The sequence below is a fragment of the Euwallacea fornicatus genome, chromosome 2 (assembly GCF_040115645.1).
Source record: "Euwallacea fornicatus isolate EFF26 chromosome 2, ASM4011564v1, whole genome shotgun sequence".
NCBI lineage: Eukaryota > Metazoa > Arthropoda > Insecta > Coleoptera > Curculionidae > Euwallacea > Euwallacea fornicatus.
In genome coordinates this window covers 6,565,174-6,585,116 of record NC_089542.1, presented here as the reverse complement: position 1 = coordinate 6,585,116, position 19,943 = coordinate 6,565,174, and the positions used below count along the sequence as shown (strand labels likewise).

Below are 19,943 nucleotides of genomic sequence, written 5' to 3'. Positions count from 1 at the left end.
GTTTAAAAATAGCGCCCATGCAAACACAACAAATGCCTACTTCTGTAGACTTCGCCAGCTCTCGGCACTATTTGGTAATACATACATATACAGAGTGAGTTACTTGATATTAGCAGGACTCGGGCATTCGATATAGTACCTTATTTTAAATGCGATAAGTCATATAAACATATATCATTTTTGAGATACAGGGTGTCAAAATGTTTGTTTTTTATGTATCCCACATAGCTGTTATAGTTTTTGAGATAATTTATTCTAATTTTTAACATTTCTTACCTATGATAATCCACAAGTTTCGATGTATCTAGACGATTTAAAAACGTACAGGCTGATATTTTTTCGGTAGTCAAGTCGTCTTTTACCATCCAGAACTTCTGTCTTTTGCAATTTTACTGTAACTGTAATCGTTTTTGAGAAATTTGGAAAAATCTCCGAAAGAATATTTTATTTTAAAAATATTTTCGAGGATAATAAGATAAGTGCATCGAAATTACCGAAAATTTTTGCATGAAAATGTGTAATAATAAGTCATGTCATTAATACGTTATAAATAATCTGGCACCATTTTATTTTTAAATTTAATGTTCAAAATGCGACCCATTCTGTTGAATACATAATAGGCATCGTGTTTTTAATTAACCTTCTTACTGACACTAAGTGATGAACTCTGATGTCTTCGCAGGCCCGCCTTATGCGACCTCTAAAATCTTCAGTGTCTTGAACAGAAATTGCATATACTTTTTTTCTACGAAAGCCCTGCAAAAAAAATTATTAAAAAAAATTTCTGAGGTATTTGTAAAGTACGAATGCCCTGACTTATTTTTATTACACGCTTTCGTGCAAAATTTGCGGTAATATTGATGCACTTATCTTATTACCCCTGATTTTTGAAAGAACATTTTATTTAAAAAAATGTTCTTTCAAAAATCTTTCCCAATTACTCGAAAATGGTTACCGATACGATAAAACTGCAAAAGACAAAAAGTTTCTAAATTGAACGTGGAATTCACATTTTTGGGATTAAGCAGTCAGTGACGCACCACAAAAAAGTTCTGAATGGTAAAACGGGACCTGACTGTCCAAAAAAATATCACCTCGTACGTTTTTAAATTCTCTAAATACGTCAAAACTTGTGGATCATCAAAAGTAACAAATGGGTAAAAATTTAAATAAATTATCTCAAAAACTGTAGTTGTGTGAGATATACGAAAAAAATCCAAAACTTTCACACCCTGTACCTTTGTTAATATTACCTTTCCAAATACGACAATTGCGCTGGAGCTTCGTATCTTGATGTGAGGAATCTGCCGTTGCTCTGGGTGTCATTACTTTTAGGACACCCTATATGTTTATTTGAATCGAAGCTTACTGCAACTAATGAAAGAAAATCGGTAAATAGACAACGAAACAAAAACACAGATCCAAGAATGGTAATTAATTTGCACTAGGAAAACCTTTTTTTTTCACTTTGAGAGTCGCTCTCCAATCAATCCAAATAATTATACACTGCGCGAATTTCATACACATCCCCCATAAGTTGGAGAGACACTGAACACCTGAAAATATACACCATTGATTGGTTACATGCGCCCGCGCGATTTTAAACATTGTAGGTTGCCTACTGCACCTATCCAAACTAATCGCCTTAAAATAGAGCTTCAAACATTAGGTTTACTCTAAATACTGATTAAATTAATTTTGAATCAAACTAAGCTTAAAATAGGATTTAAAAAAACTAATAGATAAGGTATAAAAGAGCCTAATTAAATTCGTTCATAAGCTTATAGATGGTAGCAATGGTTTAACGGTGAGTAAATTTATCTTCAAATATTGCTGCAACACTACTGAAAATCCTTTATCAACCACATCATCGTGACCACGACTATCTTTTTATGACTAAGCTTTGACCTAAGAGATCTTGCAATTGTGTCCTTCGACCACAATGACGTCAGTGTCTGGAAGCAAAAGAAATTAGCCATATGCAATGGAAACAGGGCGTCACGCCGTAATTTATAGGCGCCGTCGTTGTAATGAACTCATTACCTTTCTTGAGTTATGTATCAGTCCTAGAAATGACGTATGTAGTGAATATGAATGTGTAACCTATTTGCATTTTTCTTCGGCCTCGTCCAATCGGCATTAATCGATTGAATCAACATGTTAATGGTGATATTTATTGCACATGGGAGTGACAACGTTGTTTATGCCCATTTGTTGCTGCAGCAATGATCCCATTGCTTTTGTGCTGGGCGAGTGTGCAGAATAATGGTAAACTTGAGCACAATTAGAATTTGAGTTCACGTCCTAATAGCGCAAATTCTCAGAAGCAATGTAATGAGTGTGGTAGAGCGAAAAAGTTACTTCTTACAAAATTTTCTTTCAATACTTTAATGAACGTAAAAAATTAAATTTTGTTTTCAAATGCAAGTCACATTTAAGATATGCAAAAAATTTATTTAAAAAATTACAAAATGGAAATTTTTTAACTTTTGAGAAGATTTCAAAATTTCCAAAAAAATTATTTTTTTTGTAAAATTTTAAAAAATGTAAAATTTTCTTTTAGAAAATTTCAAAATTGTAAGATTTTCTTACAAATTTCCGTTTTCTAATTTCTACGTTTTTCATTCAAATCTAGTTAGAGAAAAGGCCCTAATGAAACAGGCACACTTACGCGCCCGTAATGAGTCATTTTACTCTATCTAAATCTTTTATTCACTTATCACATATTGTCGTTGACTCATATTTCAAAACCAAATCTAATTTTTTTCCTCCATTTCTTCAATTACCTGATTTATTTTGTGACTATTTACGCGCAATTTCATACTTTATCTGTCTAGTAATAATAAATTTAATAGTCAATTGCAACCATCAGTCTCCGGCCCCAATATAACATATTCTTTCACACACATATTATTCCAAAAAAGGAAAGCTTGCTGGATTCGATCATAAGGGAAACCCAAATACTTGCTATATTTGGCAGTACTTAAATATGTATGACTGATGATTGACATCTACCTACCGGTATTTTTAATACTTTTTTAATGTCTTTTTAGGTATGGAGGCATTGGAGACCTGTATCAGCTATTGGGAAGACGCATTGGCTGTCTACAGGTCCAAAGACAGCGGTCCACTAGCGATGTTAAGCCCTGAAGAAGCGGGCTTTTGCAAAGATTTGCAACTTTTATTGGACTCTGCCATAGAGCTACAAGTAAGCATAGTACATATACTATACGAAAAGTTCGGCAACTCTGAAATATAAAAAAAAACTATTTATTAAAAAATACCTGATATAAAAATTGAAATTGAAGGAATTTAAAAATTCTACAATCTTGCGGTATTTAGAAATATACAAGATGCGTCATAACATAACAAACAATTGAAGTTATGTTTTTTCTTATATAATGGCATACATTTTATAATATTTCCTGAGACATCCTTGCATTATGAACACATTTCATGCAACATGTCTTATGTCTAAGTCTAGCGGTTCAGTAGCGACTGTAAGAATGAAGAAAACCAAATGAACTTATTTTTCATGGATTAAGTGCTCAAAATGTGCATATGTGACAAATCTGATTATCTAAAAGGTCATGCTAAGTGGCATTAATAAGGGTGATATGAACAGCTTTCTTTGCCTAATCTATCTAGTAATCAGCTTCCATATTACGTAGCTTAGATAGCACGAGAAGATGACGTTGAACCGCAGCCTAGATCAACAGACTTGACGACTCTTGACTATTTTCTATGGGGTTACTTAAAATAAGGTGTGTACCATGGAATCGGCAGATCTAAATGAGTTAAGAAGAAGAATGATTGATGAATGCCGTCTCATTACTATTGGAAATCTGGAATATGTCAATGAAAAATTCTGTTACAATTCAGTTCATTGTCAAATCGTTCAAGGGATACATTTTGAGCACTTTCTTCAATAAAAATAAGTTAATTTACATAAAAACATTTTTTCTTTCGTTCTACGATAACTGTTGCGCTGCTAGAATTCGTTATAAGACATGTTACATGAAATGTGTTTAGAAAACTACAATTTACCAGAAAATATCTAAATAAAAGTTTGCCATTTCATAACAAAAAACAACTTTAATTCATTACTACTATGTGAAACACCTTGTATATGTGTGATCAGTGTAAAACGGTAAAATTTTTAAACTCGTAAAATTTTTATATAAGATATTTTTAATAAATTGTACATTTTTCGAGATATTTCAGGGTTGCCGAACTTTTCATGCAAAGTGCATATCTCATTATAGTAGAGAATTTCTAAATATCAATTTTAGGAAAACTCAGAAATGCTTTTCTTGGATGAAAGGTCAGTTCTTTTTAGACCTGAAAGCGGCCGAGAAGAGAATAATGGAATTGACACAGATTTGTCTGGAGGGGAAAGCTTTGCTTCCGCTCAGGATCAAGTAAGCCCCGCAATATCAATTATTTCAATAAATTTATCCCTATTTAGGTCGCAGACTTAAAGGAATTCGAAGAATTCTCGGACTACTTCCCAGACTTGGATTCTCACCCTTTGTATCAGGCCGCTTTGAGGCAGCTTGAGAATGGCGGTATTCCTTGTCGCACTCTCAGAACCGAAGTGGTCAAATGCGGCTCAGATGGGGAATATTTAGCCAAATTACACTGCTTAAGATTAGCGTTTCAGAACTTGCTCCGTGACCCTTCAAATTACTTATGGTTCGTCGACGCCGGGAGGCAAATTCTCGCGGATCTTATGTTGTACGCTGATAAGGACCCCAAAGACTTCCTCATCGCCTACGAGGAGATTTTGCAGTTTATCCAAGATTCAGATCAGTGGCGGGATATGGAGGAAGAACTGAGCACTAGAGGAGTAAAAGCTTTGACCTTTTACGATGTGGTTTTAGATTACATTCTAATGGATGCCTTCGAGGATTTGGAGTCGCCCCCTTCTTCAGTAATGGCGGTGATTCACAATAGGTGGCTCTCCAAAGGGTTCAAGGAGACTGCTTTGACCACAGCAGTTTGGTCTGTGCTAAAGGCGAAACGCAGAAGACTAAAGTTCCCTAATGGATTTATGGCTCATTTTTATTCAATTTCGGAGCAAATGTCCCCATTACTAGCTTGGGGGTTTTTAGGCTCTGACGAGTCTTTACGAGAGACTTGCGTGTATTTCAAAGACCAGTTTATGGGGTTTTTGAGTGACATTTTCAGTTTCCAAAAGTGTCGCTTTGTAACTGTGAGCGATTTATCGGGGGATGTTCAAAAACATCTCAGAGTGAGGGTGGAGAATATTTGTCAAAGACTGAGTGTCCAAGCCTGAAATAATGTTATTTAAAAACGGAGTACTGAATCTAGTCAAGACTAATTATATTATGTTTAAGTGCCAATTTTTAGGTTTTTTTTAATGAATTTTCTATGTTTCAATAGAATACATTCCGAAATATGTAGATGCAATTGCAACACTGTTGCACAAGCTCAAGAGAGACAACTAATGTATTTGTTGAAAGGTTGTAAGTTTTATCTCTAGTATATATGAATAATTATGATAATTAAATGGACTTGTTTGCCTGATTAATAATTATTATTTAGAAATTTTGACTGTAATTTTGAGAAGGAGGATTTACGCGTTGACGTCATATATCATATCTGTTTTTTGTTGTGTGCCTGTGAAATTAATTAACAGCAACATCAGTTTCTATGATGATTTGTTTTAATTTGCTAATGTCCGTGTATGTTCGGTAACAGTTTAAGCCATATTAACAAATAAAACCGGCTTATGTTTGTAATTATGATAGGCATAAACTAATTTAAATTTTTAGTCTCACGCTCGTGTGTTCCTATCGAATCGGAGAGCAGTATACTGAGTGTTCTATGATAAAGGGAAAATATTTCAAGGGATAATTATATAGTTAATTTCCAATTAAAAATGTCATATATATAATGGGCCAATTTTTAACTATTTTAGAGATATTCAGTTTTATGTTTTTCTCCATTTTTAAGGATATTGTTTCATATGTACGGAAAAAAAGCAACTTGCATTATCTTTAATTAATCAAATTAAAACAATTATAATGGTAACATAAGCATATTTTTATTTACAACAAAATTACTACAGAAGAATATACGAATATGGTTTTTATGTATAGTTTTACTAATTATAATGTACTTGAAGCGGTTAGGTCGACTCAACGGCAATTTCCATAACGACAAATTTCTATTCTTTGAACATTTGTGAGCATTTAGCAAATTTTAATGGAAACTCGCCACTTTCCTCCTTTCCTTCTGGCCCCCGTAATGCCCAGACCTCACACCTCTGGATTTTTATATTTGGGATTTTCTGAGATCTCAAGTGTATTCGCAACCCACCAACTCCAGGGAAGAACAGGTACAGCGAATATAAGAAATGTGCGAACACCCGAAAATTCGCGGAAAATTGATTCCGCTCTTAATTAGATTTCTCGACTAAGCAGATTATGTATTCGAAAGGAAAAGAGACATCTTGAACCGTCTTTGCATTAAACGTATCAATTACCTCCATTTATGTGATTTACACTTAATACATTTATTGTTAATTTTTGGGCAATCAATAAAGCATCTGCAAACAAAGAATATTTATTGTAATTTTCGAATATGGCTGAAACAGTTCGAAACTGAACCGTTAGTTACATGACATCGCTTAAAATATGTTCCTCTCACCATAGACCACCCTGTATGCCACCAATTATGATTTGTGGCTCCATCTCATATTTCATAGTGTAAGCTTGAAAACACCGTTGTGTTATCATTGCATGGTCGCCTATTTTCTTTTAGTCGTAAAAAACGCTGAGAGTTAAGGGAACGTTGCAGTTTAAGGAAGGTGGGTAAGTCTTTGTATGGGATCATAAAACTTTGAGGAATATATTTTTGTATCTTATCGGCTATCTAGTTGATCCATCGAAAAAATATACGCGTATACTGCCTAAAAAATATTTTTGGTTTAGATTAGGGGCCCACAGGAGGAAGACATGGTGTAATGGTACCTATAGCTTTACTAAAAGTTTGTATCCTACAGTTTCCGACGCTACTCACACAACGCATGTCCTTTCTTCTATTCCCACAAAATCCACTAGGCTTCCTCGGGTCCGGAACTGCCGCTTGAGCTAACCCTAAGCCAACTGATTGCCGAGAGTGAGACATCAGACAACTCCCCTACTCATGGAAGCTCCGTCCTTTTTTCTTCAAAAAAATTGGGATCTTCCCCAAATTATTTTTTTTATTTGTGTAACATATCAGGTAAATGCGTTAAGCGCTAATCGGAGATTATTGGTATTATCGGTGTTATGCGATATCCGACTGTAGATTTCGCCCGACGGGTTGTAGGAAATACCCACTAAACACTTTTCCTGCTCTTCGCCTGATTTCCATTCTACCTCGCAATCGCATTTTTTCCATAGTGCAAGGTCCTGAATGATTTACGACAGTAATAATGGGCATATGCCCGCAACAGAGTGCCAGATCCAAAGGGTACGGGCTACGTGCTGTCCAGTTGACCAATTTCCAAATTGTTTTCGGGGGTTGTCTGCTTGGGGGCGCTACTCGTTGAGAGTATGGGTCCTTAATTTCAGAAACTTTTTATCCATCAAAAACAGAAGGCTCAGTTTGATTTTTCTTTACCTCAGCATAAATTCGTTTGTTACACACTGAGATAGAGCCGGTAAAATATTGAAAATGGCGCCAACAGCATATCACGTGATTAGTAGGTATTATTATATTTGCATCTTTGTGTGTGCTGGAAAGACAGGTAAGAGCGAATGTTTTTATTAATAATTGTCCTGCGCTTACCGATACTGAAACATAACCTAAACAGCTAATTTCAATTATTTACATTTTTAGAAATTTATGAGTTTGATAGGGAAATTGTAAATTTTAAGCCCAAGGAAAATGTAAGGGCGTAGACTCGTACTGAAACATGATGAAAATCCAAAAACCACCACAAATTTCCTTTATAATGCCCATAGAACTTCATAAACCTACAAGAATTCCATATATATTCAATCGGAACACAGATTCAGAGTATCTATTCAATCTCGTACTAACACATATAAAAATCAGAAATGGGAAGTAGTTTTTACTAATCAGCCACTGACTTGCTAGATTTCCTTCGTTGCATTTATTATTTCTCTTCAGTTAACTCATTCACAATATTCCCAAGAATTACTAATTCCCCCAGAGAACTCCATCTCTTCGACTTTTTTTCATTTACAGCTCCTGCCGTGGAGCCTACTCATCATTGAATAACAACATGATAGTTAATATTTTTATTTGAGTCATAAGAGGTCTTAAGGGTTTGCAAAAATGGGATAATAACTAAAAGGGTTAAATCAGTGGGATCAAAATGTGTACTATAACCTTGAAAATATCAAAATAGTTACAGAATTTTTATCAGGGAAGTGTAGTAATCATTAACTTTGGGGTATAAATGTCCTTATCTTATCACTAAATTCCCATTAAGTACCTGAGAAAATAAATGGCTTTGATAATAGGTAAATTCATTTAAGCAGATTTTCAAATTTCTTGCTGCTGCCCAACAACTGAACAATGGCTAAAAGGCAGCTTCTGCTCTTATCCTCATCTCGAGTCCATGGATTTGATTTCTTAGAATATGCAGCTCAGGATATAAATGATTTACTTGCGAAGTAAGTATCACTACTACTACAATTTTAATATGCAAAGCCAACAATGTAATTGTGACAACCGATAACACTCATTCTATAACAAATTACCATCCTCAGAAATAATGTATCCACAGTACTCTTCATCCCTTATGCTCTCACTAACCATGACAAATACTTGCAAATGGTGCAACAACCCTTCCAAAAATGGGGTAATGCTTCTTTATATTTATATATTTATAAAATTTTAACATGAAACAGGCTTTAAGGTTGAAAGTATCCATAATTTGGAAGAACCAGTTGAAGCAATTCAAAGGTCTGAAGCAATTTTTGTTGGAGGTGGTAACACATTCCGACTACTGAAAGCACTATATGACAATAATTTAATCCAGCCAATTAGAAATAGAGTTTTAAAGCATGGAATTCCCTACATATCTGCAAGTGCAGGTAGGTATTTAAGAGCAAATTAAATATCAATTAATATTATTAATTTAATAAGGTACCAATGTAGCTACCAGAAGCATCAACACCACCAATGACATGCCTATAGTATATCCTTCAAGTTTTGAGGCTCTAAAACTAATTCCGTTCAACATTAACCCTCACTACTTAGATGCAGATCTTAATTCAAAACATAAAGGGGAAACACGTCAGCAAAGAATAGAGGAATATCTTGAAGAGGATGATTCAAGCACTGTTTTAGGGCTCAGAGAGGGGGGTACATTGTATGTTGAAGGAAGTAACGCTTTTTTGAAAGGAATATCTGGTGCTCGGCTCTTTGTTAAGTAAGTAAATAATGGTGATTTAGTTGGAAAGCATAATGATTTAATTTATTTCAGAGGTAAAGAGCCTTTGGAAATTCAACTCAATTCTGACTTGAGTCAATTACTCAAAGAAGACTGATTGGTGTAGAATTGATGACAATGTGCTGACATAATAAAACGCGTTTTATATTGTTAGAATCCGTTTTTGATTGATCTATTTACTCAAATTGGCTAAAATAAAACTTCAAGAATGAGATAATAACAAATACACATTTACTCTCACTATAAATCACTTTTAATTAATATAAGAATTATAATATTTATATTATTCATTCAAATAAGGACTTGCAGAAATAGGAAGGTTGAAAATAAATAGTAATTACTTTAAAACTAATTAAGGTTTTAGTAGATTTTCCATTACTAAAACTAATCACTTTGTACTTTAATGTCCTTGTTAATTAATTTTCTTAACGTCCACCACTTTGATTTTTCTAAAAAATCGTGAAGGTCTTTAGTGTAAAAAAGGAGACGCCCCCTTGTTCACTGTTTTGCGAAGGGATCGCGAAGAATGACGCAACCACGTGACTTTCTCAAATTTATTTTCATTATACAATAAATAAATACAGAACTTTGAAAACTGGTAAGACTTTTAAATCTAAAGTCTTGTTTTCTTTTAGAACCTCCTCTGTAATTGAGTTTCGTCAAATAAGCATTTAAAACAAAATACCTTTTTGTTTTTAATTTAATTTAAAAAATTTACGCTCTAAGAAGTTCTCATATTAATCAATGAACGACAAATCTGGCGATCTTAAGGGACACTCCAAGTCGATTTTTATACATATGGGAATATGTACAAGATAGAGAAACGTGAAGATATGACAGAAAAAAAATTGCGTGTTTAACTTCTCAAGCAGCATATTTTACTTGTATCGACAATATCTCTTCATGTTGCACTAAACATCGATACCTTGAACTAGGAATACTCAATAAGTATTGAAATAAAAGCGATTTTTCTCTAGGTGTGGCTTCGGATCGAATGTGTGTAAATACAGATGTGAGAAGCGAATATTTCCCAACGATGATTACAGAACTGATAAAGATTTAAAATTGCAGTTTCTTAACAGAGATCTCAACGGTGAAGTTCATAAAATGATCACTGCATAGAGGCAATAAAATATTTTTCTCACTACCCTCTACGAAAGTATACATGACAAACGAACAATATTGTAGAAGTAATCGCGAAAGCAAATGGTAATGCTCTCAAAGGAAAGCTAACTAGACACAGCGTCACGGACTAAATAGTAATGTACTTTTGTATTAGTTAATTAGGCAAAACATGTCTTCCTACGTGTCTTAAAAATATATATGATTTCCATCTCGAGGTTAAATCCCTGCCAGTCAAACCTTTCTTATCTTATTTTTTGTATATGTTCCATGGTCGTGGGAAAAATACTGCATATACCTCGTAAAAGAATTTTGGCAACCTACTTAGGTGATGGCCGGCTTACCTGTAAAAGATTTTAAAAAAATTGATTTTGTGTTCGGATATCATCGGACTTAGCTCGATCTTAGCATATCGTTGCGCATCAAAATTTGCAATTTTTTTCTCCATTTAACCACTTTCCATTTCTTGTGGTTAGAGATATAGCAATATTAAGGCATCGAATTTGTAACACCCTTTATACATTTCAGGAAATTTAATATCAAGTGAATACTCACATTCAATCACACATAAATGAATCGATATTCCACAATTCCAAATAATATATAAGCTCTGTTCGCATCTTAAATAAATACCTTGAACTTAAACAAAAAAATGTGTGGTTGAGTCGTCACAGTAGCACTGCGAAAGGTTCAGAACTCACTTATCGCTTAAATATTGGTTGAAAGCCACGTATAGTTGTTTATTTTACGGTTCAATAATATCAACTTTCTTTCCTCACAAAACACAAATTTTTTTCTCATGAATATTGTCTTTGCCATAAATAATTGACTCACGCTTCGCGCACACGCACCAAAACCACCATTCTCTGTTAATGCGCCAGAGGATGGCTCAAATTCTGCGCCATGATTGGGTACGACACCATCGGCTGCGTCGACGCACCATTATTCGACATTGCAATTGCCTGTGACGTATTAATGGCGGCTGTAATCTGATTGGTTGCCGCCAAGTTTGACTGCAACAGCTGCGAATTTGTATTGGCTAATGTCAATTGCTGTGGAGGCACATTTGCCACCGTCAATTGTTGCGTGGTATTCGCCGCCAAAGCCAACTGTTGCTGTTGCTGTGAGTGCGGAGAAACGTTGGCAACATTGGCGACTGTTAATTGTTGAGCAGTATTTGCCAACAATTGCTGCTGTTGCGAGGCATTGGTCAAGGCCAACTGTCCGGGATTTGTAGTCACTAATATTTGCTGACTGGGAGCCAAAATCTGCGCAGGGGATGCTATGCTGACAGTAGGACACCCCGCAATGGATACAGGATTGCCAGACACAGGAGTTCCAGTGGTGACGGTCGCCAGACTTACAGGAACAGTGGCAACGCTGGCTGTTACTGTTCGGATAACTTGGGGCGGCTGCGCACTGTTGGTTAATGTGACAGCAGGCACGTTTTGTTGAATGTTTGTAACCCGCAATGTGGCATTTTGATCCAACAAAAACTCATTAGTTGCCGTCAAATCTTGCACTTGTTTCTTTAGCTGCGCCACCTCTTTGTGAAGCAGGTTGTTCTCCTCCTCAAGCATGAGAGTGCGGGCATCCACGCGACCGAGTACTCCAAGGGGCGGACTGCCAGTGAAATAGCCTTTGAAGAGGTTTCGGTTCCGGTCAGCCTCTAATTGAATTTCGCGATTGAGCATCTCTTCAGCGACGACGAGGCGACGTTTTGCCAACGGAATGCCGCTTTCTTGGTAGTCGTCATAACTGGGACCGTTTCGTCGTAGGATGGCTGTAGGGAAGATTCTCTCAGATTCTATAATAGAAAAACCGAAATATTGCAAAATTCCACACCAAGAAAGAGCTATTGTAAAGATATTTGATTTTTCTCATTTTATAATCCACAGCATCCAGTATTTCTACGAGTTTTTATCTGGACTTATGTTTGGCCACAGAAAATGCAATGTTTCACAACCTTTTCAAAATTTATGTTAAACCAGATCTTACATATTTTTAATAATTATTGACATCAATTTAAAATATATCGAACTGGGTATGTTTGGAACACATTTATCATGGAACTCATAAATCAAAATATTTATATAATATTATAAAAATTGTCTGTAGAGCCATAAAAAGTGCTTCAAGAACACATATCAATCAGACAAACCAATTTTAAAAAATTACAAATAAGGGTGTCTAATTTTTTGGATTTTCGGAATAATGCTGATCTTCAAGGTATTGCAGTCTACTTAATAGATGTACCTATGACTCACCATTAACAGAATGAGATTCATGAATGATGCCAGAATGATGTTTCCTTTGTATATTATTTTGGATAAGTTCCAGGATCTCCTGTTCTTCCTGCTCACGCGTTACATGCCGAAATTTACAGTGCGTTCTCCGGCATAGTCCCTTTTTGAACTGGTTACAAACTGGCGGAGTTCCGGGAAGTTGACTTTTCCGGGTAGCTTCCGCTAATATCTGATTGGACATTTCACCCGTGCGTTTATATGCTTCCACTTCCTCAGGAGTGCAGTGAATAAATCTGCGAAAATATTTAAAGTTTGGACAGAAATTAAGGAGACTGACAAGCAATACCTAGAAATAGGTATAATATTTGAAGGGAATTTACTATTTACCCATATTAGGTATGTTGTTGGGTTTATAATAATTTCTATTACTCTATTATACACAGCTGTTGTATTCTGTATGGTACATAAGATAAGTAAAGATACATTTAAAAATATTTGCAAAACAACTAATAAGGAAAATAATATTGATGAACCACCTTATTTCTTACTTTCTTTTTCTATTACAATATTTTCGAGAGGCTCATTTTTTCTTTCCTATCTTGATAACTGGATCTTTATGATAAGTCATGAGGACAACTGAATTTTTGAAACTCTAATTAAGTATATTGGATTTGCAGACGATATAAAGATGTAGACCGTAAATATTGCCATGTAGTGATTCTCCATTTTGGAAGTAAAAAAGTAATACTACAGAGAACCACTTCACCGTCCATGGACGATAGATTTGGTACCGAAGTACTTAAGAAAAATGCAGTGATTAAGATTCGGCCACGCGACTGGCAAGTGTAAGTAATTCTGGATGGTTGGCATAAAGAACCCCCTTTTTTGGATTTAACTAATAAAATAACCTTAGTTTGTCCGTATCATATACATTCGCAACATTCGAATATTTCCGAAATTTAACATCACTGAGCTAATGTCATATTTACTGAAATTTATCAGAAAACTACTTACGTCAATTATTATTCAAGTAATCGTTAGTATTCACAGATTACTCAGCACTAAAGTGTTTTAAATGTCAAATAAACGTTTATTGCAATGTTGACATGGTGATCAAATTTAGAATTTTTAGCGTTTACACAGAAGTAGGTACAATTAATATGAAATAATACAATGACAAATGGAAATTAACAAACAAATATGTTTCACGGTAAGTCCATTGGTTACAAATCATGATTACCGGTCGATAGTCAATGAGTGTAAGTCGCCACAAAATAGTTCACATAATTGAAGAAATTAAGCAAAAATGACATTCAGTTGTGTAGTGTCACTCAACATATGAAATAAATGGATAAAACACTTAACCATTTTTGGACAGTCGCTGTAAAATTACTCTCTGCAGGTGCATAAGTGCTCATAGAGTAACAATATCCGTTTTTTATCTGATGAAAGCGATATGAAAATATATAAGAAATAATAACTAAATACAGCCGGTGTAGTTCTGCATAAAATTAAACCAATCCAGCATTATGCCGCAAAATGGGGAAAAATTCTTCTAAAAACAAATTTATTCTTACTTGCAATTCAACCTAGGACAAATATTATTCTGGTAGTCATGACAGAAATTGAGAGGCCGAATGTCGTTATCGTGTTTGTATTTACAAGACTTCCTGTCGCAAATTCCTCTAACGAAATCCCTGCAAACGTTGTCGCCCTCCTTATCGGTACATTGTCTCTCACAGATTTCCTCCGACGTGTCCGACATGCTTCTTGCCTGTTTAAAGCCATAAACATTACGAAAAATATATAATATTCAGATTGCCACTGAGGTCTTTAGCATAAAATCCTAAATGTGTATCGGACAGCGGGGTATGTAGTCAAGGCAGCAGGAGCCCGTAAATCTAAATGGCTCAATATAAAAGGGCGAGAGCACACGAAACCAACGTTATTAGATGGACGTGCCCCGCGATTGCAGCAGGCATGATTTTTTAAGATTTTGACGCCCTTTTGGAACTTTATTCACGAAAGATGCCTTTCCAAGTCAAGCAATTTTCAGTTGTTGTTACAATATTCCTGGCGGTTCAATACAGTTATTGTGTCAGTGATCTTCCTGAGGAGACGTGTGAGACTTTGCCCTCGGAAATACACATAACTAAAGGTGAGTTCTTTGAGTGAGTAAATAAATTGTATAAAGTGGATTTTAGAGGAGTTTGATGAGCTGGGGAGGCTGCAACGCACCTGCAACGGCGAAGTGAGCGTCAACAAGTGTGAAGGCTCCTGCAAAAGCCAAGTGCAGCCGTCGGTAATAACTCCAACAGGATTTTTGAAGGTGCTAACTACAAATGGAATATTTAAAAAAATTAATTGATTTTGTCAATACAGGAGTGCTACTGCTGCCGTGAAAGTTACTTAAGAGAACGAGTAATAACATTGAGCCACTGCTATGACCCTGACGGAGTTCGTCTTACTACCGAAGGAGAGAACTCATTAGATGTCAAGCTACGTGAGCCTTCAGAGTGTAAATGTTACAAATGTGGAGACTTCAGCCGATAGAAATTACAATTTTATGCCTCTAATAATGAGAACTAATATATTATGTTCCAAGTACTCACGTGACTAATTCCTCAATTTAATGATCCCCCTCCAATGGCAGACCATACCTCTTATGCAACTCAGTCACAGAACAATGCTCCAAATCAGCCAGATATCCCAATATCACCTGCGTGATGTCCTTAATGTCATTATATTCATGTAAGGCTTCCATTTCTGGTTTTAAATCCTCAGTAACACCTGACAAAAACAATTATCACGGCTATTATTGAGGTGTAATGCTAAATATTACCTTGAGCTCTTAAAGCTGCAATTTCCTTATCTAACTTGGCACTTTGTTTCCTCAGAGAATGGTCCTTGATTTTTAATTCTGCAGTAGTAAGAGATTCATTTGAGTCTGCCTTAGTGCATTTTTTTAAGCCTATTGGTTGTTTCTTAAAAGGCATTATGAATGAGTGGCATTTTTAAGTAGGTCTAAAATGACGGAGAAATGTTTAATATAATTGAATGTAGTGCCATATGAATGTAGTATTTATTTATATGTGTAAAGATGAATCGGAGCTAAATCAGATATTATTGAGCAAGAACGCAATTTAACAACAATAAACCTGGATCTAAAAGGTGATTGAATTGAAAATCCAACTTCCTGTTTTAGATTACTTGAGAGATTACTGTTTTACGTTAAGCCAGATCTGAATAGCCAGTTTTGAATAGTGAGTATTCATTTTTTGGGAAATGCAAATGTGTAAATAGATCTCTCTAGCCAAATATTCGTTAGTCTTCACAGAATAATTGGGAAATAAGCACATGCGTGTATTGAGATTTCGTCAGTTTAGCGCCACACACATACTCACAATACTAATGATTTGGCACATAGTTCCCAAAATAGTAATTATTTAGAATTTTAAAATAGCGAACTTGTGAATTCGTCTTTATGTATGATTTAATGATAAAAAAATGTATACATCAAGTATTACATATATAATTATTATAGAAAGAGTGTCGTACAATAGTTTGCAGCAAATATCTCACTACCCTGTAGAAATTTTAAAAATGATTTTAATAGAAACATATAGGGTTTTATTTTAGCTACAAATTGAAATGATAATGAAAAACACAGGTTGGGACTTGAATGCAGGACAATTTTTAAATGGTATTATCTGTATATTTCTGCATATTAGAGTTCCTAATGAAAATCTGGCATATTTGATATAGCATATGCTATATTTAACATCAAGAGATTGTAAAATTATTAATGATTAAAAAATTTAATGCTTTTAAAGAAGTCCTTTTCATCACTTATCAGATAGCATAAGTACTTTATACGTGAGGAAAGCTCGAATCAACCCCACTGGATTTCTCTCTGTATGGTTATCTGACCCTAATTATTTAAGAAACCCGCCGAATCAATTTAAAAGACATGAAAGATCACATTGGAGAGGCTCAGCATACAGTCACGCTTAATATGATACCAAAATCTTGTACAAGGAAACTGCTTGGATGATTTAATGCATGTTTAGAATTTCAAGGACAGTGTGCATATATTTAAATACTGCTTTTTTAATATCATAATAAATATTTATTTTCTAACTGGGTCTTATTTTTTGTAAGTGTGAAAATGGATTGATTAAATTCTGAATTAAAATGCACTTCACAATCTCTTAATTTTAAATACAGCATATGCTATATCAACTGTGCCTATATTTTGACTAGGAACTCAAATATACAAAAATATACAGAGTGTATGATAAAAAAAATTGCAAGTTTGTTTGGTACTAGGTTTATATGCCATCCTGTATATTATATTATCACTTCTATTTCTAGTTCTAACACAATCTTTCATGTTTTTATTAAAATATATTTTTTTATACCTGCAATGTGATATTTGCTGTAAACTCTTTAGTGGAACACCCTGTATATATTGTTGCATAATCATAATTATTTAAAAAAAAATTAACTTTGACCTAGTGTTATTGAAATTAAATATTGGCAAGCATTTTATTAATTACATTTTTTCATTACTTATTAAGAGGAATCTACTCTCAAAGTTGTAAACATAATCCCATTGACATACTGTAAATATTTTGTATTCTTTTTAACCTTTTAATTATAGAAATCTGTTTCAAAGTTGTTTTAATATTTCTATTTTCCACTTTTTCTTAATATTGAATATGTTTGGTATTAAGTAGGAAATTTTTCCAATAAGTTTAAAATGTAAATTTGATAACAAAGCAGATTAATTAACTGATTGATACTGATTTATTCAACAGTTCTTGAATAGTCCAAAATGTAACCTCAAAATTCTCCCTGATCCAAAGCTAAGCTTAAAATCTTGAACACTTAAGACTTGTCACCTGGCAGAAATAGATATTTCCAATTGACAATTTTTTTAAATCTAAATTTAGGTTTGGCCTATACAAATTATGAGGGTAAGTAACCCAGAATGGAATCTTCCGATGCCCTGGTAAAACAAATTAAAAGCAATATTTAAAAAACCACTGAAAATAAACAAATGATTTCTCAAATTGAAAAATTTACTAATATTATCCAATTCTTCATTATCTGGTTTTAGTGTAAGTAAATCTGAAGAGCAACAATGAAAAATCAATGGACTATACTTTCTTTCCTGAGGAGAGAAAATACAAGAATTTTTTAAGGAAATTATATGTGTAGAGAAAGGCATTTGAAGAAATACTATTGCTCTCTTATGTATTTCTGATTCAATAACAAATCACATATTTTCTCATCTCAATAACTACAACAAACTTTAAATAAACTTCCATGCAATCTCCAACACTTACAATAAACCTTCACATTTAATTCGCGTGTCACCAATTTAGAACAACACATAATAAAAACCTTTACCCAGCACTTGAAAGCCTGAAACTCAAAGGGAGGTCAATAGCTAGCCACATGGGGCCCATGGAATCAATAGTAGCTTACTTGTGCTACATGAAATAGCCATAAAATCACTTTTCTGCAAAAAACAGAGCTGAACATGCTGTTGACAACGAAACATCAAAAATACATTGCTGGGATTTTATAAAAAGGAAAATCCTCTATTAAACCTAAGAGTATCTTGACGATTGTGCTAAAGTATGGTAGTTATTGTGAAGGTTTGCAGGCTTGGTAATATTCCTTTTTTTTTGTTTCAAAGATGAATTAAGTAATACAAAGGCAATTTTAGTCTTGTCAGTGTTATGGCATCATATTGTGGTGGTGATAATTCTGACAAGCATGTGCATGAGGGCGGATAAGAAAATGGGAATAGCAGCAGCAAGTGTGACTGACGAATGCCAAGTAACCCCAGTAATCCATGTACTACAATATCCAGGATGTGTCCCCAAGCCAATACCGAGCTTTGCCTGTACTGGGAGATGTGCTTCTTATATCCAGGTAGTAATGCAACTATAGCCAAAAGGTCAGTATTGCAAGCTGGCATTTTAGGTATCGGGGAGTAAAATTTGGCAAATGGAGCGATCTTGTATGTGTTGCCAGGAATCAGGAGAACGCGAAGCTTCCGTATCTCTCTTTTGCCCCAAAGCGAAACCGGGAGATAGGAAGTTTATTAAGGTTTGTATCGAAGAAAACAAAGGTTGTATCAAGGGGGCTAAATTGCTTACCAAGCGACGTTGAAAAGTGATGCAATAAGCTAGTTTTTGATCTATCAGGTAGTGACAATATTGCTGCTAAAATATTATTTTAATTGCAAACTTTCACGTGTTTTTGTATTAAATTTATTTAAAAAGATTTATGAGGAATTGTTAAAGAAACCACTACACAAGCAACCATTATTAATGTGTCAAAATTACTGTCAGTGTCAATTTTGAGGCATCGTTGCCACATTGGAAGACTGAAAAATATATAAATATAAAAACATAGAAATAAAAGTTGTACCACATTGTTACAATTTCAGAAAAATTATTATTACTTTTACTGATTCCTTTGAGGTATTGAATATTTTGCCATATTTCTTTAAAAGAAATAGGCTGATATGATGACGTCATTCAATTTATGGAGGGTACAGGAGAAATCCTTGTCCATTTTAATATATACAAAAACAAACAATATTTCCTCAAAAATAATATTGACAAATTGATTTTTAGGTAACTACCAAAGCACCCCTTGAATGTATGTGCCGTCCGTGTACTGGAGTTGAAGAGAGCGCGGTTATTCCCCAAGAAATTGCCGGATATTCTGACGAGGGACCTTTGTCAGGACATTTTATGCGGTCTCACATTCAGTAGAACAACTGGCACAGAGAACCTAATTTATAAGTAATGGCTTTAACACATTGTAACAGATGGAATGGAATAATTAACAATAAAATTGTTAAAAGAACAATTCCTAATTCATTTGATAAAAGAATTTCCCATTTGTATTTTCCAGAAATGTTAGGTTTCATATAATTGATACTATTCTCGTATTTATGATTTAGCTGTTAAATTACCACAACAACTGTAACAATTGGTAAACGCTTATAAAAAAACTTTTTTTGTATAATAAACTGTATAATAATATAATAATAAAAATAATAATTGATATTTAAAACACCGAATAACTTTTGTTATGCATCAGAAATTACATGT

At 34.3% G+C, this 19,943-nt stretch overlaps 5 protein-coding genes and 1 long non-coding RNA gene across 12 annotated transcripts in view; 3 read left to right on the top strand and 3 right to left on the bottom strand.

Annotated features, from left to right (window-relative positions):
• The window catches only part of Miga (mitoguardin), a 50,021-nt gene extending 43,881 nt beyond the window's left edge, over positions 1–6,140 (top strand). Inside the window, exons 4-6 of the mRNA XM_066299221.1 lie at positions 3,054–3,208; positions 4,293–4,421; positions 4,469–6,140. Of these exons, the coding sequence (XP_066155318.1) occupies positions 3,054–3,208; positions 4,293–4,421; positions 4,469–5,299 (1,115 nt within the window). The 3' untranslated portion in view covers positions 5,300–6,140. The remainder of the gene's footprint in view (positions 1–3,053; positions 3,209–4,292; positions 4,422–4,468) is intronic.
• LOC136348043 (uncharacterized) lies at positions 690–1,828 on the bottom strand. Its single transcript, XM_066298576.1, has 3 exons — positions 1,455–1,828; positions 1,254–1,374; positions 690–756 (listed from the first exon to the last, which is right to left on the bottom strand). The coding sequence occupies exons 1-3, from the start codon at positions 1,606–1,608 to the stop codon at positions 690–692; spliced, it is 342 nt and encodes a 113-aa protein (XP_066154673.1). The 5' UTR covers positions 1,609–1,828.
• A 349-nt stretch (positions 6,141–6,489) lies between the features above and the next one.
• Positions 6,490–7,733, bottom strand: LOC136348624 (uncharacterized). Its single transcript, XR_010733691.1, has 4 exons — positions 7,633–7,733; positions 6,999–7,572; positions 6,676–6,937; positions 6,490–6,574 (listed from the first exon to the last, which is right to left on the bottom strand). It is a non-coding gene; the product is annotated as an uncharacterized lncRNA (long non-coding RNA).
• Positions 7,734–7,740: 7 nt separating this feature from the next.
• On the top strand, positions 7,741–9,788 carry LOC136348563 (alpha-aspartyl dipeptidase). 7 transcript variants are annotated; one of them, XM_066299502.1, is made up of 6 exons: positions 7,741–7,759; positions 8,520–8,654; positions 8,751–8,842; positions 8,900–9,077; positions 9,130–9,415; positions 9,470–9,788. In XM_066299502.1, the coding sequence occupies exons 2-6, from the start codon at positions 8,639–8,641 to the stop codon at positions 9,531–9,533; spliced, it is 636 nt and encodes a 211-aa protein (XP_066155599.1). In that variant the 5' UTR covers positions 7,741–7,759; positions 8,520–8,638; the 3' UTR covers positions 9,534–9,788. The 7 variants fall into 7 exon arrangements, with proteins under 7 accessions (XP_066155599.1, XP_066155585.1, XP_066155576.1 ...); XM_066299488.1 differs by having other exon boundaries at positions 8,892–9,077; XM_066299479.1 differs by lacking the exon at positions 7,741–7,759 and adding an exon at positions 7,794–7,901 and having other exon boundaries at positions 8,892–9,077.
• LOC136348461 (zinc finger CCCH domain-containing protein 10-like) lies at positions 9,646–14,569 on the bottom strand. Its single transcript, XM_066299294.1, has 3 exons — positions 14,382–14,569; positions 12,826–13,097; positions 9,646–12,365 (listed from the first exon to the last, which is right to left on the bottom strand). Exons 1-3 carry the CDS (start codon positions 14,567–14,569, stop codon positions 11,428–11,430), a joined length of 1,398 nt encoding a protein of 465 aa, XP_066155391.1. The 3' UTR covers positions 9,646–11,427.
• Positions 14,570–14,577: 8 nt separating this feature from the next.
• LOC136348618 (uncharacterized) lies at positions 14,578–19,825 on the top strand. The gene is made up of 6 exons (XM_066299596.1): positions 14,578–14,962; positions 15,009–15,133; positions 15,187–15,341; positions 18,639–18,750; positions 18,802–18,927; positions 19,461–19,825. The coding sequence occupies exons 1-6, from the start codon at positions 14,833–14,835 to the stop codon at positions 19,599–19,601; spliced, it is 789 nt and encodes a 262-aa protein (XP_066155693.1). The 5' UTR covers positions 14,578–14,832; the 3' UTR covers positions 19,602–19,825.
• The last annotated feature ends 118 nt before the right edge of the window (positions 19,826–19,943 follow it).